General features: G+C 49.4%; 1 protein-coding gene across 6 annotated transcripts in view; it reads right to left on the bottom strand.

Moving 5' to 3' along the window:
* LPP (LIM domain containing preferred translocation partner in lipoma) overlaps window positions 1-26246 on the bottom strand; it is a 558558-nt gene that overhangs the window by 19763 nt on the left and 512549 nt on the right. For all 6 annotated transcript variants that reach the window (XM_075938236.2, XM_075938238.2, XM_075938235.2 and 3 more), the window contains one exon: window positions 4696-4874. In XM_075938236.2, the coding sequence (XP_075794351.2) occupies window positions 4696-4874 (179 nt within the window). The remainder of the gene's footprint in view (window positions 1-4695; window positions 4875-26246) is intronic.

Below are 26246 nucleotides of genomic sequence, written 5' to 3' on the forward strand. Positions count from 1 at the left end.
ACACAAGTTTTGTTTTTCTCTCTTTCCGACTGCATTTCCCTCTCTTTTTCAGTGGCAAACATAAGAACGGCCATATGGGGTCAGACCAAAGATTCATCTAGCCTAATCACAGAATCATAGAACTGGAAGAGACCTCAGAAGGTCATCAAGTCCAGGCCCCTGCTCTAGGCAGGACCTAGTATCCTGCTTTCTGACAGTGGCCAATGCCAGGTGCCCCAGAAGGAATGAACAGGTAATTATCAAGCGATCCATTCCCTGGTGTTAATTCCCAGCTTCTGGCAAACAGAGGCTAGGGACACCATCTCTGCCCACCCTGGCTAATAGTCACTGATGGACCTAACTTGCATGAAGTTATCTAGTTCCTTTATAATCTTGGCCTTTCCAACATCTTCTAGCAAGGAGTTCCACAGGTTGACTGTATGTTGTGTGAAGAAATATTTCCTTGTATATGTTTTAAATCTGCAACCTATTCATTTCATTTGGTGACCCTGCCCCCCCATGTCTTTTGTTATAAGGAAATGCTATTTACTCCGTCTGATCTACTTTCTCTCTAGTCATGATTTTGTAGATTTCATAAAGGAAAAAAGAATGAAACGAGTGAAAAAAATAAAACCTGAAAATATTCAGAAATGACAATTTTTCAGGAAAACATTTTGTAGGAATTTTTAAGAGCAGCTTTTTTTTGCCACAATTTGCAAAGGAAGAGGTCTACAATACTTTTGAATGTTTGTGAATCTTCCCCCTCCAGATTTTGGGTCCAGTGTTTAGCTTTACTGAGTGTATTTCTGCATCCGCAATCCCCTTCGATCTGTTCCTTCTTGCCTCCATATCTGTCAGCACATCCTGAATGCTTCTTCTCACTCACTTTCTACCCAAAGGTTATGCAGGTGCCATATTAGTATTTAAAAGGCAGGAACCGTGGAGAACAGGCCCACTTATGGGGGGAGGACATGTCCTAGGGCCCAGTGATATAAAGGGCCCAGAGTTCCCGGCCACCGCGGCTACTGCCCCAGTGGCCTCAGCCCCGCCCCTTCCACCTGAGGCTCCGCCCCTTCTGGGGGCCTGGCGATGCTGTGGGCCCCGCTGCTGGGAAAGGAATCCTGTACGTGCTACAGGGAGGTAAAATTAAACCGAGGCAAAATGGGCACGTTGGATCGATGTTCTTAATAATTAGACCAGCGGTCTCCAACCGTGTTAGCCACGAGGTCACTTTTTCAACTAAGTGCAACTTAAGACCAGGCTCTGGTCTTGGGCTAAGGGATTTTGAGTGTGAGGGGGGCTCTGAGCTGAGCCTGGGGCAGGGAATTGAGGTGCGGGGGGGTGTTCAGGGTACAGGCTCGGTAAGGGAGTGTGGGTGCAGGGGGCTCAGGGCTAGGGCAGGGGCTTGGGATGTAGGAGGGGGTTCATGACTGAGGGAAGGGTTAGGAGCTGGCTCCAGCTGGACACTGCTTATCCCTGGCTCCTGGCTGGGGGTGCAGTGGGGCTAAGGCAGGGTCCCCCCTGCTCTGGCCCTGCACCACTCCCAAAAGCAGCCAGCAAACTCCCCCCATCCCAAGCCCTGTTGTGTCCCCCTCCCTTTTCTGTGGAGACAGAATACAGGGTGGAAGAGGGGACATCCTGACATCAATCCCCTCTCCTCTCCCTTCCCTTCCCAGCAAGCAGGAGGCTCGGGGGTAGGGGGGGGAGGGGGAAGGGGAACCCAAGGCAAAGGGCAGGAGATGAGCAGCAGTGGGGGGAGGGGCAGCTGAAGTGCTGGCACTTGGCAGCCTCTTGGCCAAACCAGTCAGAATCACCTGTCAGAGGCTCCAAGATCTACTGGTTGGTGACCACTGAATGAGACACGAGGCCGTGGAGCGGAGGCCAAAGAGAAGCAATGGAAGTGTCCTTCCCTGTACCAACTAAACCTGGGTGCAAGCACCGTGGAACATACCTCAGAGCACACACTCTGCACTGATTGCAGACGGACTCAGTAGTCCGACTCGGTCTGCAAATCCCTGCATGTCCTCCCAGCCTTGTACCTATCCAGTTCAGATCCTGGTCCTATGCCATCTGCTGTCTCAGAGTGAAATTCACCCATGGGTTGAGGGGCAGTATGAGGCAGAGGCACCGTTTAACCCATCAAGGTACAGGCTGGACCTCTCTAATCCGGCACTCTCATCCGGCAACCTCTGTGGTCCGGCATGATTTCAGCGCGCTGGATGTCCACTTAGCATGGGTGTGGCCAACTTTCCAGTAGGCCCATAACATTTGTTTACAGCCTCCAGTCCTGGCTCTCAGTGTTCTGTGCTATTATTTAGCTCTGATTTACGCCTCAATGTCTCCTAAGAGCCCAGCAAGCAATGGCCGTGTTGGTGATACTTCTAGACAACGCTGACCTCCCGTGGTCGGGCGAGTTCTCTGGTTCGGCACCGGTCAGGTCCCGAGGGTGCTGGACTAGAGAGGTTCTGCCTGTTCTTAGATCTTCCCAGAGGAAGTCAATCTCTCAGGTAGGGACAGAAGGGGCAGGACCATCTGGCATACAGTGACACATGCGGCGTAGGGAGCTTAAGTGGGACATAATGTAGTGCCCCAGCCTTGGCTTTCTGCCGCCCTCAGCACAAGGGTGAATTTCACCCTCTGGATGCTTTCTCAGGAGTCTTGCTGAGCCACACACAGGGAGAGCGAACACACAGCCGCCTCTGCAGCTGCCAAAGACGCAGCGTAGCTGAGCTTCAGGGAGCCTTTCATGCCGGAGTTTAGCATTTTCCCGCATGGCGGCTGCGATTCCTTTTGTCAGGCAAGTCTGCCGCGCGGCGCTCCCAGGTCCCCACGCTGATGTCACGAGCCTCTAATTAAGTCTGCCCCCTTAGAAATTAAACGATAAGTGCTTGAGATGGAAACCCACATTCGTCGGTACTGACTTCCTCTTTTAATTGAGGGGTGTACCGTGTCTGTCGCTCCCAAGCTAGGGAAACATTGGTGCTTTGATTAGTCTACGTACGTGCCTGTCTCCGATTAGCTGCAATATGGGGAGGGGGGAGACCGCAGCTACCTCCATTGCAGTGCACTTTAAATAGATATTTCATCAAGGATTATTATTAGGAATGTTTCCTTAGCTCCTTTAAGGCTCATTAACAGATGGAAACAAAGGAGGGGGAGGCAACTAACCCACTGTGCTCTGCAGGCCGCAGGCAAGGCACGCAGCACATCGGCGAAGTGCAGCAGGAAGTCGGGGTGGGAGGGGGTAAGGAAATCCCAGGGGGCCTGCACCCTACAGGCAGAACCCCGGGCGAGTGGCGCGCGCAAGGTGTGACGGGAGATCTGTGCACACGCAGACATCCCTTGCCGCGGATGCAGGACAAATCCACGTGGCCCCCGTTAGGACACAGCTAGTCAGGCCTGTCTGGAAAGGCCAATGTAAGCCCCTAGTCTCTGTCCCAGGCCTTGTTCTTTGGCACATTCCAAACCAGCCCAAAGCCTTCCTGCGAAAACCAGGCCCATTCCAGCAACGTAGGGCTATTCTCTATGGCAGGGGTGAGGAGCCCTTTTTGGGCCGGGGGCTGCTGACCTGCAGAAAAATCAGCTGGGGGCCACCCACGGAGGTGGCCCCCGACTGGGAAGGAGAAAGACACTTCCCACATTCCCCTCACACACCGGAGCCTTCGGGCGGGGGACAGGCACCATCGTGGGTTCCCCAAGGCTGGGGGGCAGCCCTGAGCCTCGGGGGCCGGATCCAGGCAAGCTAGGGGCCACACCCAGCCCCCGGGCCTTATATTCCCCACCCCTGATCTATGGCCTACAGATAAAGGGAAGGGCCTAGAAACTTAGGTGGACAGCTTTCTGTCTGGCCAGGGCCTACTCCGCATCCCTCAGTCGTTTCTCGGTCTGGTTCTTGGATCGTTTCCGTCTCCTGTATCATTCCCTTTTGCTGGATGCAGCCCCATTAAGGTGCTGGGATAGAACTGGTTAGATAAACATGTGCCAATGAGTTACGCTGGTCAGTTACAGTTCAGTACAATGACTGGTCAGGGCAGGGGTGAGGAACCTTAGGCCCGGAGGCCGGATGCGGCTCCCGCTTGCCTGGATCCGGCCCCCCGAGGTCCCAGCATTGGGGAGCTTGTGCTGGTGCTACAGTCCCCCTTCCCCACTGCCACACCCTACATCAACTAGCCTGGCCCCCCAGGCTCTGGTGTGCGAGGGGAATATGGGGAGGGTCTATCTCCTCCTCACTTGAGGGCTAGGTTTGTTTTTGTTGGTCTTCTTACTTGTGTACGGCCCCCAAGCCCAAAAAGGGTGAGGGAATACCTGAAAATATGGCTATAGATCTTAGGGATAAAGGCGGAGGGAGGGAGAAAACCAGGGGGAAAACCAAGGAAAAAAGGAAAGCAAACTGGAGTCATGCTGGCGGGAAGCTAACCCCCAAAACTTCACATTGTTTGCACCTCTGGACTTCCAGGATTGCTGTTTTCTGTTGACGTGAGAAGGACCAGGCAGCTGGGGAGGCAAAGGGAAAAATCCTCCCACAACCGCCTCCCCATGCCAATTCAGCTGGCATGCTGGGGGTGCCTGCTGGCTCCCTGGCCTCCAGGGACTTCCAGGAAGATTATACAGCTGGGTAGGTCCCTCCCCCGTCAAGAGAGAAGCGATTTTTAGAAGCGAGGCAGAGAGGCCGCGCTCCAGGGCAGGAGACGCCGACAAGAGCAGGCCGGGCCGTACTTGTGGAAATCCTCGATGCAGTGAATGTTCCCGCCGGCGTCCACCGTGAAGGGGATGCCGTCCAGGCTGCGGTGGCACATCACACAGGTGAAGCAGTGCGGATGGTAGGCTTTCCCCGTGGCTCGCAGGATCCTCTCCATGATGGGCTTGGTGCAGACGCTGCACTGCTCCAGGGTGTTCTGTAAGCAAACACACACACACACACCCATGCGTCAATGCCAGGGCAGAGATTCCCACAGGCTGGGATTGCAACTGCTCGGCCAGGAAATGCGAGGCCCTTTGGTTTTACCTGGTTGCTGCATGCACAGATCAGAGAGTTCTGGCCTGTTTATTTCCATCCACCTCTGTACTGATGATGCTTCCTAACTTTGTATCATCAGCAAATTCATTAGCACATTCCTACTTTTTGTGCGGGGGGCATTAAGAAAAACACTAAGGCTATGTCTAGACTGCAGGCTTCTTTCGAAAGAAGCTCTTTCGAAAGCATCTTTCGAAAGAGCCTCTTTCGAAAGATCGCGTCTAGACTGCAGGCGGATCTTTCGATAGAGGAAATCCGCTTTTTCGAAAGAGAGCACCCAGCGAGTCTGGATGCTCTCTTTCGAAGACGGCCTCTTTACATTGTAGAATGCCTTCTTTCGAAAGAGGAACTTTCGAAAGAAGGCGTTCTTCCTCGTGAAACTAGGTTTACCGCCATCGAAAGAAAAGCCGCGTTCTTTCGAAATAATTTCGAAAGAACGCGGCTTGAGTCTGGACGCAGGGGAAGTTTTTTCGGGAAAAGGCTACTTTTCCCGAAAAAACCCCTGAGTCTGGACATGGCCTAAGACTGGCCCCAGCTCAACCCGTGAACCTCATTAGTCATCTAGATAGTTCCCCTTTACACACAACCCGTTTGCCATCTCCCCTTTCGTCAGTTCCACCCACAATTTTGTATAGGTTGAACCTCTCTAGTCCGGCACTCTCTGGTCCAGCAACCTCTGTAGTCCGGCATGATTTCAGTTAGCCAGAGGTCCACTTAGCATGGGTGTGGCTGAGTTTCCTGCGGTCCCATAAAGTTTGTTTACAGCCCCCAGTCCTGGTTCTCAGTGTTCTGTGCTGTGATTTAGCTCTGATTTACCCCTCATTGTCTTCTAAGAGCCCAGTAAGCAGTGGAAGTGTTGGTCATACTGCTAGACAATATTGACCTCCGGTGGTCCGGAAAAATCTCTGGTTCAGCACCAGTTTGGTCCCGAGTGTGCTGGACTCGAGTGGTTCAAACTGTACTAATTTGTCTAATTTGGCTTCTGCCCCCAGCCATTCGAGATCCCATGGCTCTCAATAATCGTTTTCATGGCGGTGTGTTGCCATCTTGGTTTGAGGAGCTTATGTATTGAACTAGCCCAATTGTTGGTGCACTGAAGCTAGAAAACACTTTTCATTTCAAGGCAGCTCTGTGAAAAGATTCACTCCTCCCTTTCCTCCCTCCAGGCATGCTCTGTACACACCGATAGAAATCGGCTTCTAAGGACTGTCTGTGTCCTGTGTGCTAACCCTCCCCGGGACAGCTTGTGTGACGATAGCCTGCCAATGAACCTCGCCTTTGGAAATCAAACACCTGCAATACGCATGCCACCCGGAGAGACACATTCCATGCAGACAGATGCAAAGGCTGCCTCCGTGGAGAAGCTCAGATGGTTTATTTCTTTGGAGCGCAGGACAGAATCCCACCTGCTAGCCTCACTGGAAATGTTTGGCGTTCTCAAACAAGAGCCATATGTTCAAACCCCGGCTGGAGAAGTTTGGAAGCAGGGAGGTCTGTGATCTTTGGGATTAACAGAAAAGGGGAAAAAAAATCCAGCAGAAAGGGAGCAATTAAACTCCACAGATCTGTATTTTCATGTTGACCGTCGCCACAGGGAACCTGCACGCTTCCTCCTGCATTCCTTGTGTCCCCACTGAAAACTCGGCCAGCTACAAGACTGGACGGTGATTGCTTGTCTTAGCCAAGAATGTCAGCGGGCAAGCCCCTTCTCCTGACGCATCCTGCACAACATGAATCACCACAGAGCCCAGAGGGGTAAATCCTATACTGCAACATAGGCCTTGGGGCCTTATCTCCCAGACGGCAACTGACGGGAAAGACACACGGAGCTCCAGCAGCTCGCTTACCTTAGAATGGGCAGAGAACCACTGGATTGTTTTTGAGACTCGGTACGATACGCCCTAGATTTCAACCCATTGTGAGAACGACCTATTTGGGCTGGAAAAAGGACTCAGTCACCGCTGCGGGCTGGTTCCTGGCCAGATTTTGCATCATATCCTGGCTAACTGTAATAACCGAGGTGGAAATTCCTGGGCTTTTTATTTATTGGCTATCACCATCATCCTACCAGTGGCTGATGTACCTGAGAGAACAGGGGACAGTCATTTTGCATGATTTTCTCTTTGCAGAAGCACCCAAGCAGAGTCACCAGGCCTGCCTTAAACAGAGCACGGTACTGCAGTGTTTGCTCCGTCCCTCGTACCTACCACGGGGAATTCTACAAGCCTGCCCAGTTCCAAGGAACGTTATGCAGTTTTCTAAGGACTTTTCCTCCGCAATTGCCTCAGAGTTGGGCGTGGCTGCTATGTGCATCGCCGACACATAAACCGGTCATTGCTGGTTTTCTTCTTGCCTCATTCCAAATGCTTCCCATTCCATGTGCGTTATTTAAAAAAAAAAGCTGTTTCTGGAACACCACAGGAGATGTGGGCTCAGACCTTTGGTTTAGAAGAATTCCCCACAGAAATCCACTCAAAAGGAGTAAAATGAAGCAATGAACTGGGGCTGGAGAGAGGAAATAAATTCCTTGCTATCAGGCTAGTCGATTGTGTGCGCTCTAGCTCTCCGGGGATACGTCGGGGGGGCCTGGTGCGCTAGCACGGGCTACCCAATGCTGAGGAGGGAGCCTTGAGTCTAAGAGGCCGGATCCAGGCAAGCTGGGGCTACAACTGGCCCTCGGGTCTTAGGTTCCCCACCCCTGATCCAAAACCTCAATATTACAAGGACTTTTGCACGTAGCTGATATTTCTACAGAGAACTCTCTAGAGGCAGCAGCCCGGGCAGGCATGCCATAGGTCACAGCTAACTCTTCTTTATGGATCGGACGGCCATGAAGGACCCTGGTGTTAGTCTAACCTGACTTTCTGGAGAACACAGGCCACTGAGCTCAGGGGAATATTGGCTGGGAACCCCATGCCAGTAAATAACAAGCTTCTGGCATTGGATGGTGCTTCCCTTGTCCACGGGCTATCTGCTCAACCTCGGCTCTGCCATAGCGCCACCATCGCTGGATGCTACCGCATCTTAGACAAGTGTTTTAATTTCCCTCCTAATCCCTTCGACACTTGAAAATGAATCCTAGGGAATTTACTCTTCTTCTTCTTCCATGTCTATACCAGTCAGAAACACAAAGTAGTTCATTTCAGAGTCCAACTTACCGTCCCTTTCTGGGAATCGGGTTCCGTAAGGGGATTTCCCTGTCAGATCTTTGGTTGAACATTCCCCTACAAGGCATTTCCTGGAAGATGCAAGAATGAGTGCCACTCTCATTCACATCCATGCTAACGATCGCTCACTTGCTACAAACCCAGATTTGGCCTACAGATCTAATCGGGGGTTTTTTTGGCTCTGTAATCTGGTTACCTTGCATGCCCAAACCATGCCCCAAAGGCCAGTGAGTGCTCTAGTGGTATTTTTGCATCTATCAGCGATGTATGTTTGGTTTCACAATGCTGCTCTCTTTCGCAGTTTGTTGCTCTAACACCTCAGAAGCCAACCAAGCTGAAGAACATGCTAGAACACTGTTCTGGGGCTAAAACAGCTTTCCTACTGTGGACTTTGGGTGGAAGATGATTTATCTGAGTACACGGTATGTCCGAGTACACCGTATGTCTGACTACACCGTATGTCCGAGTACACCGTATGTCCAAGTACACCATATGTCCAACTACACCATATGTCCAAGTACACCGTATGTCCGAGTACACCGTATGTCCGAGTACACCGTATGTCCAACTACACCGTATGTCCAACTACACCGTATGTCCGAGTACACCATATGTTCCAACTTTCTGACTGTGGGAAAAGCCTAACTGATTTGTCATATTGGCTCAGGTCAAATCAGGAGACAGACATTAAGGTATTGGGTTCCTTGCACTTTAGTACCAGGGTCAGTATAAAGTGTGGGTGCTTTGATTTCTACTTCTTCTTTTTTTAAATCCTCCCTCTTTGTTTAACTATAAATTAATTGAAACTCCAAACCAAAAAATTGTTGTGAACCAAAGTGGAAACTTTTTTTTTGGTTAGATACTGTCAAGAGAGACAACAAATTGTGAAACGTTTTTCTCAACTTCAATTGGCAATTCATTGAAACCAGAGCTCTCCGGCAAACTTTTTTAGTTTCTACAAGGCTGCTCCTCTCCAAACCCGCCCCCGCCCCCACACACATCTCCAACATTCAGTTGAAACATTTCCAAGTGAATTTGGAAGGCCATTCCACACACAATCAGCAGTGAGGAGATGGCCAGCCTCATTTTTTGAGAAGTAATGTTAGTTCGAACCAAGGGGTTTGGTTCGAACTAACGCATCCCGGTGCACACTTTCACTTTCGAAACAGCTGTTGATCGGAGTAACATGCCGGCAAGATCATGCTAATGAAGCGTGGGATATTTAAATCCCCGCTTCACTGACTATTTCGAATGCTTACATTTGCATCTCTAGTTCAAACTAGGGTGAAAGTGTAGACATACCCTGTGTGTGCATCTGAGCCTTTAGAGTGTGAACCCTTTTTCACTAAGGGTGCATCTACACAGCACCCTTAACTCAAAATTAGCTATGCAAATTGTGTAGCTTATTTTGAGGTAATTTCGAAATAGCTTATTGCAAATTTTGTCACTGTTTACACAGCACCAAATTTTGAAATAAAGCGCCATTCCGACAAGTCCCTTAACCCTCACGGAACGAGGATTACAGGGACGCTAGAATAGCGCGCCTGTTACTTAGAAATATATTTCAAAATAGCGGGCATGTTTAAAGATGCAGAATTGCTAGTATCCCAAAATAGCGACCCTGTGTAGATGTAGCCTAAAAGATGGATGCATTCTTTGAATTGAAGCTCTTTTCCTCCCTCCACCCTGAGTGCTAGACCAGTGCTGGGCATGGGAAAGTTGCACACCAGAGACATGTGGACTGGTCCTGGCTGAGACACCAACATTTAACCCAGGTCTATTTTCAGCCTTCTATTGCACAAGCTGTGTCGGTCAGAGGTGTGGCAGTGTGTGATCCCTGACGGAGGTAGCTGTGCTGGCAGAAGTCTCTAGTGTAGTCACAGCTTTTCCAGCAACACGGTGCTTTTCCTGGTACGACTCTGTAATGGGGGAGTACTCACCTCCCGTGAGTGCCCCCAGTCTGGTTGAGTCGTATGCCTGCGTTGTCTCTTTAAAAGCCTTTTTGGCTACTCAGCCTTCCAGGTGAATCACAGCCTAGTGTGAGTCACTCAAAACCCCTTCCGGGCACATGTTTTACCAGGGCCCATCTTGGTGCCCCCTATATGGTCTCAGTCTTTTCTCCCCTCAGATGCAGAGTGGGTCTCCAAGGCTTCCCCTCCTGGAGCTAGGGTCCTCACCCTTACCTCAGGGCTCTGTTACAGTTCATCATATAATCCATGCTAGCTCCCAACACAGAGCTCTCCATGGTGCTGCTGCTTCCTTAGCCAGCCAGTCACCCGTGGTCTTCTCTCCTTGCAGGCTCCAGCGACACTGATTGCATCTCTAACTTGCAGCTCCCTTTGTAGGCCTTCTTGGCCCCTGATTGGTTGGCTCATCCGCTGCCACTCTTGCCTGCTTGGAGGACCTCTCTATGGTGTTTCTGGGACAAGGTATGGCAGGACCACCCTGTCACATGCTCATTTGCTCGAGGGGAGTGAGGCTGGAATAAACTGTAGCCACAAAAAGGCAGTTTTCCTGGTAAACTTTGTTCCTTCACTACCAGCATTTTGCTGGTCTAATAAGCGGTCTGCCCCGAAGGTTACTATTCCCAGAGGTTTTAAACTTTCCTTTGGTCTGGGGTTTATTCTCACTTGCAGAGAAAAGACAACAAATGAGGCTGACATGCTTTCTCTCTGCAGGAACTGGATTTTCTTGTCAGGATTAACGCAGTTGGGCTTTGTATCCATGGAACCGGAAGAGCTGCAGGCTTGCCCCCATGGCTGCCCCTTCACTGCTCAAGACATCAATTTGTCTTGTGCCACAGGGTCGGGTGACTCGTAGCAGCTCCGCTTTTCTCCCTTTCCTGTGAGGATTCGTGGCAGGAAATTCTACAGCGGCGCTTCTGTAATTTATAGCCTGTGGTCCTAGCAAATGTGACAAGAGGGGGAATTAAACTAGAGAGGATGCACACCAGGGCTGAGGTCGGAATGAAAAAGTAGAGCGGGTTGAGGGAAGAGCTATTAAAACAGAGGGGTTGCTAATAAGCAGTTTTAGAGGGAGTCTGGACAGTGTGTAGGGTTCCTTCCACTGAGGGATGGCCACACACCACCCTCCAGACACGGACGATGAGGGACCAACTGCAGTAGCCTCTGTCATGGGTGCCACAGGTGCTGAAGGATGGGGGAGGGGAGTGCATGCTGGGGGCTGGATTGGAGGAGATGCATGGGATCAAAGCGTAAATTTCAACATTGCACTGCTGTCAAGGAAACAAAAACTCCTTAGAATCATAGAACCATCGAGCTGGAAGAGACCTCAGGAGTCATCGAGTTCAGCCCCCTGCCCAAGGCAGGACCAATCCCAACTAACTCAACCCAGCCAGGGCTTTGTCAAGCTCCTTGGATAACAAGCTTCTGAAGTGATTGCCAGAGATGCCCCCAGGGGAAGGGCTGGCAAGAAGGGAACAGGAGAGAGCAGAGACCGGAAAAGCAGACAGGATCGGTGACCAAGAGGGGCACTAAACGTGGCTAGAAGTCTCAAATCAGTAGATACTCAGAGAGTCAATTCCTGAGAAACCCGGAGGAAAGGGACAGAAAACTTCCATGACATAGGACACGGGCATCCTGGGTTACGAAGCAACCAGCCACCAAAAGAGGCTCTTCCACCAAGCAGCCTTCCTAAGAAAAGACACATTAAGAAGAGTGGGCAGAATGAGAATAACAGAATGGCCTGCGGTTCACAATCCTGCTGGAAAGGTATAACAAGTGGGGTTCTGCAGGGGTCTGTTTTGGGACCGGTTCTGTTCAATATCTTCATCAGTGATTTAGATATTGGCATAGGGAGTGCACGTATTGAGTTTCCAGATGATCCCAACCTGGGAGGGGTTGCAACTGCTTTGGAAGACAGGGTCATAATTCAAAATGATCTGGACAAATAGGAAAAATGGTGTGAGGTAAACAGGATGATGTTTAATAAGGACAAATGCAAAGTGTTCCACTTAGGAAGGAACAATCTGTTTCACACACACAGAATGGGAAGCGACTGTCTAGGAAGGAGCTGTGCTGAAAGGGATCCAGGGGTCACAAGCTAAATAGGAGTCAACAGTGTGATGCTGTTGCAAAAAAAGCAATCATGATTCTGGACTGTATTAACTGGAGTGTGGTGAGCCAGACACGAGAAGTCGTTCTTCTGCTCTACTCTCCGCTGACTAGGCCTCGGTTGGAGTATTGTGTCCAGTTCTGGGCACCACATTTCAGGAAAGATGTGGAGAAATTGGAGAAGGTCCAGAGAAGAGCAACACAAATGATTAAAGGTCTAGAGAACATGATTTGTGAGGGAAGGCTGAAAGAATTGGGCTTGTTTAGTTTGGAAAAGAGAAGACTGAGAAGGGGACATGATAACGGTTTTCAGGTATCTAAGGCTATGTCTACACTACACGTGTTTGTGGCAGACAGTATGCTAATGATGAACACATTAGCATGAGTCGCAAAATCATTAGCATATTTTCTGCTGATGCTTTTTGTGCAAGGGGTTTTTGTACAAAAAGAAACAGTGTAGCAGCTTCCGTTTTGTGCAAAAAACCCTTATGCCTCTTCCGGGAGAGGCTTGGACAGACGTCTATCAGGGATGATTTAGCCGGTGGTTGGCCCTGCCGGGAGGGCAGGGGACTGGACTCGATGACTTCGCGAGGTCCTTTCCAGATCTAGGATTCTATGCTGGGCTGACTTTCACAGATTTTTTGTTTTGAGGAAATCGCCCCAAATTCCACAGCTAAATAGTTTGCTAAAAGCTCCCACACTCAGACATAGAAAGAAACTGAGACTTTATTCCCTGGCCCTTGGCCAGTGTCCACAGTTTAACAACTCTTTCACATGAGCAGGGTCACCATCTACTGACTCGTATTCACAGTGAAGTCATCTCCTGGCTTTGTAGATTTCATCCTGGTCACCGTTTATTTTTATTCTCATTACAGCAAAGTGTCCTTATTCTCTCAAATGGGGAGATAATATATTCACATTTCTCCTCAAGGACAGACAGGATATTTCATAAACTTGGACACTGCACATTTACTGGCTATAATTACGTGTCCTGCGGTAGCAGCTCAGGGCCCTCCTGTTCTAGCCACTGTACAAATACAGAGCAACAGAACATAAGAACTAGGGCTCACCAAACAAAATGAATGGCTAGCAGGGTTCAAACAAACTAGCGGGTGTTTTTCTTCACACAGCACACAGTCAATCTGTGGAACTCCTTGCCAGAGGATGTGATGAAGACCAGGACTTTAACAGGCTTCAAAAAAGAGCTAGATAAAGTCATGGAGAACAAGTTTATCAATAATTATTAACTGGGATGGGTAGGAATGGTGTTCTAGCCTCTGTTTGTCAGAGGGATCACTTGATCATCCCCTGTTCTGTTTACTCCCTTGGGGGCATCTGGCATTGGCCACTGTCAGAGAACAGGACACTGGGCTAGATGGACCTTTGGTCTGACCCAGTCTGGCTGTTCTTATGTTAACAAGGATGGTTCATATCCCAAGGAGCTTACGACATTTGCATTACTGGCACTGAAAATACGTGTTGTGGACTACAGACATCTGACACAGCGTGCCTGACCCTGAGGCGGACTTTGGGGGGTTGAAGGATCGGTCCCATTGTAAGGAGCTTCTGTACGCAGGCAGCAGATGAGAGATGGCGAAGACAAACCTGATGTTCAAGTGTGCTCCTGCCTGGAGGCACTTGTGGACAAGCCAGAGGTTCTTCTCGAGAGGCACTGGTTCGATTTACAAACCGGATTAGCGAGTCCTGTCAGAGCAACTGTGGAGGAGTTTCCAATTGTTTGCTCTTTAAACTGATTAGGGCTCTTTGAAAACACACAAACATTTTGCACAGCATATTGTTATGCGAACACTCAAATCAAGCAGCACCACATGACATTAACAGAACAGGAAACAGAGATGGTTTGGGAAGCTGGAAAGTTGTTTTGTTTTGGCAGAAGAGTTAATTTGCAGAGCCTTTACTAAATCGGAGCAGTGCAGTCATTCACCCTGGCGGCTTTGGCACAACGGCTCAACTGTAACAACACTGCTACTCATCCCTCGCAGACCAGAGAGACTAGAAACTGGGAAACTCTGGAAGCCATAAAAGGAAAAAAAACAAAATTCTTTTCGAACTTCCTGTTTGATGTTTTTTATGTAAAAAGCTGGCATTGACAGAGAAAGGTCACCATGACCGTAAGTTAGAAAGTTAACTAGAAAAAGGAAAAAAACCACTGGGCATAATGTAATGTTTGCTTACTGTACAGGGACAAGGTTTGGATGCATTTCCCCCTTTTCTTGATATTTTTTACTTTACAAATATAGCTCCTGTCTATCCTGTTTTTCCTGGAAGACTCCAAGGGTGCATCCACACTGCACTCTTAGCTCGGAATAAGATACACAATTTGAGCTACACAAATTGTGTATCTTATTTTGATCTAATTTCAAAACAGCTTATTTTGAAATTTGGCACTCTCTACGTAGCATCAAATTTCAAAATAAACTGTTATTCCGAAATGTCCCTTAACCCTCATGGAACAAAGGATACAGGGATGCCGGAACAGAGAGCCCATTATCTCAAAATCTATTTTGAAATAACGGGCTGGTTTAAAAGACTTGGAATAGCTATTTTGGGATAAGTTGTCTCCCAGGCACAGTCCTGTTAGTCTGTATCTTTAAAAACGATAAGGAATCCTGTAGCACCGGGTATAAGCTTTCGTGGGTAAAAACCACTCTGTCAGAGTCATGATGGGAAATCAGAGGTAGGGATATATATATTGTGTGGGGAAATCATATATATATATATGTGTGTGTGTGTGTGTGTGTGCGTGCATAATTTTGCGTAGGGATATATTTATATATATTCACAATATATATTCCTACTTCCGTGATTTCCACTCCATGCATCTGACGAAGTGGTTTTTAACCCATGAAAGTTTATGCCCAAATAAATCTGTTAGCCTTTAGGAGTCCGTGTTGTTCACAAAAGTTTCTGGCCAAAGAAATCTGTGAGTCTTTAATGTGCACAGGACTCCTCGTTTTTTGGAGAATTTGTGACAGTTAAAATACCAAGAAAGTACAGCGTCACAAAGTTGCAAACTCTGGTTTTGTAACTGCATGTTTAACTCAAACATGCGTGGGGAGAAAAGCCTCCTTTTGGGGGATTCAGAACCCCCATCCCTTTAATAAAGGCTGGATGGAGCTGGCTGCATCTTCTACAGAGCTCTCAGGGAAGATGAAAACTTGACGTACTAGATATTTCTAAAGGTTGGAAAAAAGGGGTAAGGCAGAATCCGGCCCCGACTCTCCAAAACTTGTCAGGCCTTAGTTACCCTTCAACGAAGAGCAAAAAGCAGCCCAAACTTATTCGGTCTTTTCTTTTTCCGGTCATCCTGCAAGGCACATTTGAGAAGTTGCTAACAGCTGCCAGAGGTGAAATGTATCCGATGAATGTTACTTGAACTGTTTACCCTTAAACACAAACTTAACAGTTTCAGATTGGCAGAAGGAGAGACTACTTAGGAATCTTCTGATTTACATCACCCTGGCAAGTAACGTGGTCTTTTAGTTACAGCGGAGGAGTAGGACCCAGGGTTGCAGTGACTCTCTCTGTGACTTTTCAGGTAGTTATTCGCTACCCCTCTCTCTGTGCTTCAGCAGTCTGTAAGCCCGAGATTGGGGAGGGAATTTCCCTTTGAGATCCTCCAACAGGTGCACGGTGTTGCTACCAAGGGCTGGAATGCACGGCTAGAAGTACATTCAGCACGGGTGAGGTCACATCTGGAGTATTGTGTCCAAATCTGGGCCTCCCATTACAGAAAGGATGTGGATGCATTGGAGAGGGGCCAGCGGAGGGCCACAAAAATGATTCTGGGGCTGGAGCATATGACCTACGAGGGGAGGCTGAGGGATTTGGGTTTGTTGAGTCTGCAGAAGAGAAGAGCGAGGGGAGATTTGAGAGCAGCCTTCAACTCCCTGAAGGGGGGTTCCCAAGAGGCTGGCGAGAGGCTGGTCTCAGTGGGGGCAGATGCAGAACAAGGAGCAATGGTCTCAAGTTGCAGTGGGGGAGGTCTAGGTTGGAGATTAGGAAAAACTATTTCCCTAGGCGGGTGGGGAAGCGCTGGGCTGGGTTCCCAGGAGGGGGTGGAATCTCCATCCCTAGGGGTGTTTAAGACCTGCCTTGCCAGAGTCCTGGCTGGGATGGTTGAGTTGTGGTTGGTCCTGCTTTGGGCAGGGGGCTGGACTCGGTGACTCCTGAGGTCCCTTCCCACTCCAGGATGCTGTGATTCTACATACTGTAAAATAGGCAACTGGGATTGTTAATAGGTTTCCTCTCATCTTAAAGGCACACCGCCTGCCCACATGAGATTCATTCCACAGAGCCCTCTCACAGCGGCTGGTGGGAGGGGATAGCTTGATTATGCTGCTTTCGGAGCAACACGGTCGGGCTCCGGGTTCAGAGAGTGTAATGTAATAAACCTGTCGCCAGGTTCGTGTGGGCTGTGAACTACAGATCGTGGCAATGGTTCAAGGTAAAAATAGCTGCTTTCGATAGATACCTAATCCACTGTCAAACTGGAGATAAGACCCATGTGGCTTGGATACTGCTCTACCTGGAATGACCGCGGGAGTCCGATTCAGCCAAATCCCTGAAATGTTTCTTTAAGAGGCGCTAGACACATAAATCTCTGTTGAGAGAAGAGAGCATTAGAGCTCCCGGCACTGGGAGAATTCACACCAGCTGGGATTTCGTGGGTAAAACCTTTATAAATATTTGAGGTCCTTCCAAGAAGAGGGGAGGAGGGTTCTCATTTTCTGAAGAACTCCTTACAGTCAAATGCCTATTTTTTTCATGTTTAATTCATTTTGGAAGAGACACACACACTCACGGCACCGGTCCCTTCCAAGCAGAGAAGAAAGCAGCAGCTAATGAGTCAGCATAGGACGAGGGATAACATTTCTATTCCCCAGCTGGAGTCCCCTCCCCAACACACAGAAACTAGCATATTTTTGGCAAACACTGGGAGGACCGTGTCCCGCAGAACAATACCCAGTTTCCTACGTGGAGACTCAGCACCTCACCGGAAATAAATGCACCCAGGCAAAAAGTAATGGGGCCAAATGCATCATGTAGCAGCTGATTCATTTGAGACGCACCAGTTCCTCTCTTCTCCTCAGGCGGCGGACCTGGATGTTAGTTAAATGCGCAGTCTGGAAAGGTAAGTATCTCTGTACGCGGTGCCCTGCTGACGCAGGGGTGGCAGAGAGAGGAAGCGGGGGAATGTGGGCAGAGAGATGGGGAAAATTAACTGCCTGTATAAGGAGTGTGTGGAACGGGTGAAAAAGGGTCCCCAAGAGAGTTCCAGACCAGGAGCAAATTGGGAGATCAGGGACTGATCTGTCCATCCTCTTCCCAAAGAAACGACCCCGAAGTTCCGTTTCCCCTGCCATCCAGACACCGGAGACCTGTCCGTGCCAGGCAGCTGTCTGTGCGGAAACCTGGAGCAATTGATGCCACTGAGGGTCTAGCACCCTGTGAGGCCAGTGCTGTCCTTGGGAAGAATGATGTGAATGTACCGAGGCTCCGCCCCTTCCTGCTGTCTCCTCCAATGAGACTCCTGGGGCCTCTGAGCAGGGCACAATTCCACCACGCCTGCCGGCTGCCCCCTTTCCATGCAGTGGGGTAGGAACTGTTGCCAGAGGCTTCCCTTGCCCACAGGTCACAAGCTGAGTGGTTCTCTAAACTCCCGGTGCTGTTTCTTGGCCGTCGCACGAGCACAATTAATCCCCTGCATCTAGCTGGGCACCTCTTCACTTCAGCCAGACGGTTCAGATAACCAGATCCAGCAAAGTGTCAAAAACCCTCTTGTGTCCTGTCTCTCCCCATGGCGAGGAAAGCAGCCCATGCCTGCGTGAGTAGGTGGCCGAAGTGCTGGCATCAGCAGAGTTCAGCCAGGGATTTTCAGGGCAGGATATTTCTGAAGGCAGAAGAGCTAATATTTTTCTTTTTCACCGTGAGAAGGAAGGCTGGGTTAGCATGGAACAGGAAGGCCACTGGACTCTGCTGTCAGGATGGCTCACGTCAAAGCAGAGCTGACCGAATATCGAGCTGACAGCTGGCGTTGCTTCCTAGGTCTTTCGCATCACTCCGGGATCCCACACTGCACAGACGTGCAATGGGAAATGCGCATGCACCACACCACTCTCTGGCTAAGCCCATTCCCAGCCCTCGCACGTACAGAATAGCTTAGTATTCAGTTTGTAAAGTGCCTACAGGGATGGCATTGGAGTGTTCAGGGCAAACTGTTAAGGCTCCATCAAGCTGAAGCAAGACGTTTTCGAAAACCAGATATGAAGGGGTCTTTAGAAAGAAAACGAAGTTCATTTAGGCATGAACCCAGGTGACACAATCCCAACAGTGTTGGGTTTGCCCTTGAGAAGCAGACAGCGAAATGGACCAGAGGTGGACAGTGAAACTAACGAAATTCACAGCTACAGGGAAGTAACGTGCAAAAGGATCTTTCGTCTGGGTACAGATCATTTTTTGCTACATATTTGCACCACCACCTACGTAAAATGTGCCTGGATCCCTCACTGGCACTCTTCTGGGCTATTTCAGCATAACTGATGATCAGCAAGTGGTGCCAAGTTAGTTACATGTTTATAATACTTTCAGGACACATCTACACAGCCGCGTTGTTTCGGAATAACAAAGAACGTGTCTCCCCTGCAAGCCATTTTTTCAAAATATTGTTGAGCTGAAGGACTTCTTACTCCAAATCCTGCAATCCCCAATTTACGAGGAGTAAGGGAAGTCGAAGGAAGAGTGATCTTCCTTTGACTACCTGTTGTGCAGACAGAACCAAAAGCCGAATGAAGCTACTTCAACTTAAGCTACGCAACTGACAAGTTGCATAGCTTAATTCGACTTTTGCCTTGCTGTGTAGACGTGCCCTCAGCTTTACTAACGACATAGTTAAATGACACGTATTAAACAAGGTGCGCACGTTTACGTGTAATGCATAAACATATCCAAGCTGTCAATGCCATCTTATGCTATGCAGCACTGTAGCCATGTTGGTCTGAGGCTATCAGAGGGACCAGGTGGGTGAGCTCATATCTTTTATTGGACCAAGCGCTTTTGGTCTCTCTCATCAACAGAAGTTAACCCCCCCACCAAAAGAAAAGACATTACCTCAGCCCCTTGGTCTCTCAAATGTCATGGTATTGTCCAACCTGCAGGGCTGGAATCATATAGTCAGAGAATACCAGAACTGAAAGGGACCTCGAGAGGTCCTCGAGTCCAGTCCCCTGCCCTCACGGCAGGACCAAGCCCCATCTAGACCATTCCTGACTGGTGTGTGTTCAACCTGCTCTTAAATATCCTCAGCGATGGAGATTCCACAAGGACGGAATGAGGATGATTACTGTATAGAGGGGGAAAAATAACCCCATCTCAGACATTCCTGTTCCAAGAGAAGACTTCCCTTCCCACTCTGGTGGCAAAGGTTAACCTTGCGTTGATGCTTGGCTGCTATATTTTAAACATCCTGGAAAGTTCCCTTCTAACGCCAGCCGTTCTGCTGGTGCCGGTCACCGCTGCCATGTCCATCCTGATGAAAGTCACTTCCCATTCTCCCTTCCAAAGGGAAAGACGTGAGAAATCCTCCACGTCCTCACCGAGGTTCATCTGAACACAACCAGTCAGCTCCACTAACGAAACCCCAGGTTGTTAAGGCCCAGGTCTTTGCGGACGCTCTGAGTTCACAGGTCTAGCAGGGACAGCCAGAGGAAGGGCCAGTATTCAATAGAACCCAGCTAGCGGCCTCAGACTCATTTTTCCATGCTCAAGCCAGGATGTCCGGTGCCTTGCCCAGACTGCCTGCATCAGCGGCTGATGGAAAGTGGCATTTCCAGAGCCACTACCCGCTGTCTTGTGGGAAGCAGGCACAGTTACGTGACCGGTACAGGGATGGGGAAAAGCCCCCTCCTTTGGCCCTATTGTTCCAGGTCAAGGAACTGGACCCTGTATTCCCCCTCTGCGGCACTCCAAGGACCCTCACTCTCGTCTCCTGGCTTCTCTGCTGGGCCCCTCGCGGGTGGAGGCCCACAGCTCTCTCGTTTTTTCCCAGGCTCCACAGTTGCCTGCCTAGACAATAAAACACCCAGCCCAGCAGACAGACTAGCCAAGCCAGCATTAGCACTTTGCTTGAAGGCTTACAAACAGCAAAGCCGGGAACACTTACACATTACAGGCTGCACCCCTATAAACTGGAACTCTCTGGTCTGGCAACATCCGTGGTCCGGAAAGACTACAGGTGTTCCAGAGAGTCCCGGAGCGCTGCAGGGAGTGGGGGACCAGGAGGCTGGCATGATGGGGGGTGGGTGGGAGCTGGCGCACAGCTCAGCTGGGCTGCGGGGGCAGCCAGGGAGCCCAGAGAAGGGGAGGGAGGCAACAGCAGGGGGTCCAGAAATAACCTCCCCTGGTCTGGCAAAATCCCTCATCCGGGACCAGTCAGGTCCCAAGGGTGCTGGGCCAGGGAGGTCCAACCTGTCCCACGCAGGTCTTGTGAAGAAGGCTCATTTCTCCTAAAAGGCGAAAGCTTTACAGAGCACTTTTAAAAACCAATCAAAGTTCCTTTGCGCCTGCTACAAGCTTACTAGAAGATCCTTCCACCCCCTTCACTGGCAGGATTGGGCCCTGTGTGGACAGAAAGGGGGAGCCTTTTTTCTTTTTGCTGAGTCGCACCAAAGAGAGATCCTGTCAGAGAGTTTAAAGTCAGCAATTTATCCCCAAGTCCTTTCTTTCTCGGTTGGTCTCTGGAGAATCCAGCTGGAACCAGTAATATCCCTGGCTCACGATGCTACACCCACCGAACACAGTGAGAGCTCCCAAAGATTCTGCAAGGAGTTGCCATATCTGTCACTCCCCCGACAGCAAACACCGACTTGCAAGTGCAGAACAGGCCCTCCGGCCAGCCCGATGGGGACTCGGTGGAAGTCTGGCCGGGGAGAGCGCACAGAAATGGAATACAGGCACTTCAGAAACACATTATCAATCAAATAGCACCAGCACCTGCCAGATTTCCTTGGAAAAGTTAATCCACAGGCTGTGTGTAACTTAGCTGAGCTCTCCTGGAATCATTTGTCCTCCTCTGTGGCTGGCAGGGAAAGAAAACATTTGGCGAAGACTCAGGTTTCTCTTTTAAACGGCCAGATTCGTAGGTAAAGACGTTTCACCTAGTGAAATCCTCCCTCGGATCGGCGAGTTAGGAGCCATCCAGGCTTCTGACACAGTCGATGCAGTGAGCTCAAACATGCGTGGCAGGTGTATGTGGTACTGTCCCTTTACTCAGACCCTGTTTCAGAGTCACATTCGTCCATGAAGTGGTGTCAAAACAGCCACAACGAGCAGATTGGTTGTGGCGTTGGTGGACTCCGCCTGTGGGAAGGTACTGGGTTTACAGCTTATTCCCCGCTGCCCATCTTTCCAGGCCGCTGCTAATTACCCACTGTATTTTCTACGGCGCCAAGGACTTTCTGCACTTTTCTGAAAGAAGCAAAACACAAAAGCACTGGAACCGAGATCTGGAAGGCAGGGCTGAAGTCACAGCGTCATGACGCAACCTTACACTCTCTCCTGGGTTCATAAATATCCTTGTTTTAAGCCAGCTCTGCAAAATGCATTGTCATCTGCCAGTAAAAAGGAACAGCTTGGATGATTATTATAGCACTCATTTGGAGTATCCCCTCGCGTTGGAGAGCCGTAGTCATGCGCTAGGATGCCGAGGTGCTAGGCGCTGGACAAACAGAACAAAAAGAGGATTCCTATCCCAAGGCATTGGTATAACTGCTGCCTTTTCAATTTTTCTCCATGTGGCTAGTGATTTGGGCTGTGTTCAGCTGGGATCCCTGTTACCCCTCAGGGGCGATTTGGGCTCCTCCGATAGTAGCTGATGGACACCAGGGCAGGGGCGCATGCTGTGCAGTTGTCGGCTCCCATCAATAGGAAATGAGATGTCTTAGCTGCTTGCTGACCCTCACGGCAGGACCAAGCACCGTCTACACCATCCCTGAGAGGCGTCTGTCCAACCTGCTCTTTAATATCCCCAGGGATGGAGATTCCACCACCTCCCTGGGCAATTTATTCCAGTGTTTCACCACCCGGACAGATAGGAAGTGTTTCCTAATGTCCAACCTAAACCTCCCTGGCTGCAGTTTAATCCCATTGCGTCTTGTCCTATCCTCAGAGGTCAAGGATCGTGTAGGGCTGCCTATGCATAGTAACAACACCTGTTAAACCCACACCCCTCCTGATTGGTGGACACAGTGAGGGTAGTCAGAGTGTCCAGATAGCTCCAGCTTGGTACCCTCCTCTTCTCCCCACTCACTTGCTCCATTTTCATTCCTCTTCCTGTCCCGTGGATGTTGACCACGGAGCGGTATTTGTCTGCAGCATGTGCTCCCGACCGTCTGCTTCCCAGGAAGGAAGGTGCAAGATCAGAGGTGTAAGCTGTTCTGAGCTACAGTGACTTAACCACCCTTCTCCCTATCTTCCACCACCATCCAGCTCCGACTGCATGTGCGTGTGTGTGTGTGTGGGGGGGGAGGTATTCCAGGACAGTTTGTATTTTACACCCAAAGCACTATTAAAAACTGGGAAACTATTTATGGAGGGGGTAGCTGTCCCGCACAAACATAGCCAACTTAGATCTCTGCTGTGAGACTCCCCCGACTGGGTTTAAGACGTCTGTTGCTCTCGGGGAAGTTGCTGCAGTCAGTCAGAACGGGTTTGTGTTTTTGGAGGAATTAATTGGTCAGACAAATGTCAGCCTAGTTAAACAAAATGCTAGGAAAAGCCGTGTGCTGCTCCTCCTCCCTGAACTGATGCCTATATATGAGGATTAGCCAGCATGAAAAGGTCCTTGCTGAGTCAAACGGGAGCAATGTTTTATGGAAAGGGAAAAAATGCTTGAAAAAACATCAGTGCTTGAAATGCTCAAGTGCTTTTCTGCTCGGCTCCCTCACTGTGTATCCCACTCAGCCTGGCTGACAGCGACTGAAACAAAACGGTCTCCTCTTGACCCTGCAGAGGAGACAGCCCTGGAAGAACAAGCTGGATTCTAAGGCCATGTCTGTACTGACGTGCCAGAGATCAATCTTCTGGCGTTCGATTTAGCGGGTCTAGATAAGACCCGCTAAATCAAATGCTGAGGGTGGTTTAGATTGGCACCAGTACTCCTTGCAGTCATGACGAGTAGGGGAAGCCAACAGGACAGTTTGCTCCCATTGACTTCCGTCTGTGAAGATTGCGCCAAGTTCGGCTTAAGGAAAGCCAACTTCAGCTACATTATTTACATAGCTGGAGTTGCACACCTTAAGCCAGTGGCTCTTAACATGGGGTGCACGCACCCCTTGGGGGTGCAAGATGCCCTTTCTGGGGGTGCGAGCCATGCCAGATTTTTATGATATATCTTAGGATTAAAGAACTGACCTACTTCAATTATTTTTAATAAGGGGGGCGAGAACATATTTTGAGAACCAAAGGGGTGCAAGCTGCAGTAAGGTTAAGAACCACTGCCTCAAGCCAATGTACAGGTCTACTGTACACCCTAGCCTTATTCCTTCTTGGGCGGCAACAGAATTATTGACTATGTTCCAAACAGGCACTAAGGCCACCCAGATACCACTGATGGCATGCCACATGTATCGCTATGGGCCTCATTTGGCCTGGAGATCTGCCACCGTGGCAGACAATGCACAAGAATCTAGCTTGACTCAGATCCCAGGAGAAGTTTGTGATGGTTGCAGAAAAGGGAGAAAACAATAGCCATTGTAACTTGCGAGTAAGGACTCATTAGGGCAGTGTTTCTTAAACTTTTTAAGACCAAGAAACACCAAACGATAATTTTTTTTATGAGAAACACCAAGGATTTTTTGTTGAGCAAAAAAAAAAAAAGGTGGAGGAGAAGGGAGTTATTGAGCCTGCCCCTTTAAGAGCGGCCATTTTGAACACAGGAACACAGTTTAAGAAACAGTGCATTAGGGACTATCCTGATGTGTTATCACAGCACCTTGCACAACATGGCTATTATGACTCAGGATATATACTCCATTACAGCCTCAGTTGAGATCAAGGCCTTATACTGCTGCATATAAATAGCAGAAGAGACAATCCCTGCCCCAAGGAGCTTACAAGCTAAGACAGACAAGGCATAACAACTATCAACAACCAATAGGAGAGGGGAGGGACCAACAATGAGATCATGGAGCCATCTGGGCAGCTCTGGCCGCACAACGTAACGGTTCCAGAAGATACCAAATGCTTTCACAGCCTAGCAACCTTCCCCCGCCCTCTACTGCTCAATTCAAATGATCAAAAGCAATTTTGGGTTAAGCCGAGTTTATAAACATCTGGTTCAAATGAATAAGTTAAAACACATTTGAGTCATGGGAATACAAAAATGCTTCTTACAAAAACCCACAGAACAATAAGTCACGAGGAGCCGGAGAAAGCCAATTTTCCCTCGCAAGACTAGCCATTTCCAGGTCACGCCCCAATCCAGGGTGAATGTCTATTGCCAGCTAGCTTGAAACCCTGTGAAACCTGCGATCTCTGATGGGAACCCACAGATACAGGCAAGCAAGAACCACTATCAAAGAGTCAGGCCAGAGGGCTACAGGAGATGAGTGTATTAGCCCCAGATTAAATAGGTCTCTGTTCCCAGTGTTGACGAACAAGGGCTGATCCAGATCCAGCAGGAACCTGCTAGAATCAGCCAGAGCAATCAGGCCAATTAAAACACCTGGAAGCAATCAGAAGACTTCCAGACTCCAGGACACCAGACTAATTAAAGCATCTGGGGGCCAATTAAGAACCAGTTGAGACTGATTAAAAAGAGTTCCCCTTCAGCTAGTACAGTGTGTGAGGAAGGAGCTCGTGCATGTGGTGGAGCGTTGGGGAGGAGAAAATGCAAGTGGGTACCAGGAAGACCCTCTAGTAAAGAAGGTGCTAGGGAAGGCTGTGGAGAAATGGCCCAGGGATTGGTAGCTGTCACATAGCGGTTACCAGAGATATTACAGACAGCTGCTATCACAGGGTCCCTGGACTGGAACCCGGAGTGGAGGGCAAGCCCCTCCCCTCCAGCTCTCCATTCAGTACTAGTAGGAGACTGGCTTTGGTATGAGGGTTTGTCCTACCCTGTACCACTGGGAGGGGCCACAGGGACTAGGAAGTCTGGTGTCCCCTCTTTTCCTCATGCTGGCCAATGATGAGAGTAACCCCACAAACAGCAAGCCGGTGCCTAAACAGAGGGCTGCTGCGAGCCTCTGAGGCAAGTCATCCACCTGAAAACGCGGGACCCACCCAGGTTAAGGAGGAGCTTTGTCACACCACTAACTCCATGAAGCACTCTTGAAAGGTGACCTTAATGCGGCTCAGAGCATTTCCCTGTATTTGTCTTAGGGCAATGGGTGCCCCGTAGCTCAACCTCCCACCTGCTCCATGGGCCCATAGTAAGACAGATTAAAAAGACTTGGACTTTTCAGCTTAGAATAGAGGAGACTAAGGGGAGATATGACAGAGGTCTATAAAATCATGATAGGTAGGGAGAAAATGAATAAGGGAAAGTTATTTACTTGTTCCCATAACATAAGAACTAGGGGTCACCAAATGAAACTAATGGGTAGCAGTTTTAAAATAAACAAAAGGAAGATGTTCTTCACGCAGCACACAATTAATCTGTGGAACTCCTTGCCAGAGGATTTTGTGATGACCAGGATTTTAACAGGTTCAAAAAAGGGTCAGATAAATTCATGGAAGTTAGGTCCATCAATGGCTGCTAGCCATGATGGGTACAAAAGCCGTCCCTAATGTCTGCTTGTCAGAGGCTGGGAATGGATGACGGGAGGGATCATGTGATGGATTCCTTGTTCTGTTCACGCCCTCTGGGGCACCTGGTATTGGCCACTGGGCTAGATGGGCCTTTGGTCTGACCCAGTCTGGCCGCTCTTATGTTCTCACTTTGGGCTCTACATGCCAGTCCCTGCGTGCGACCGGCCCTTGTGCTCCCATGGG

Source organism: Pelodiscus sinensis, chromosome 10, assembly GCF_052426305.1.
Source record: "Pelodiscus sinensis isolate ZL-2025 chromosome 10, ASM5242630v1, whole genome shotgun sequence".
In the NCBI taxonomy this organism is placed as follows: Eukaryota; Metazoa; Chordata; order Testudines; family Trionychidae; genus Pelodiscus; species Pelodiscus sinensis.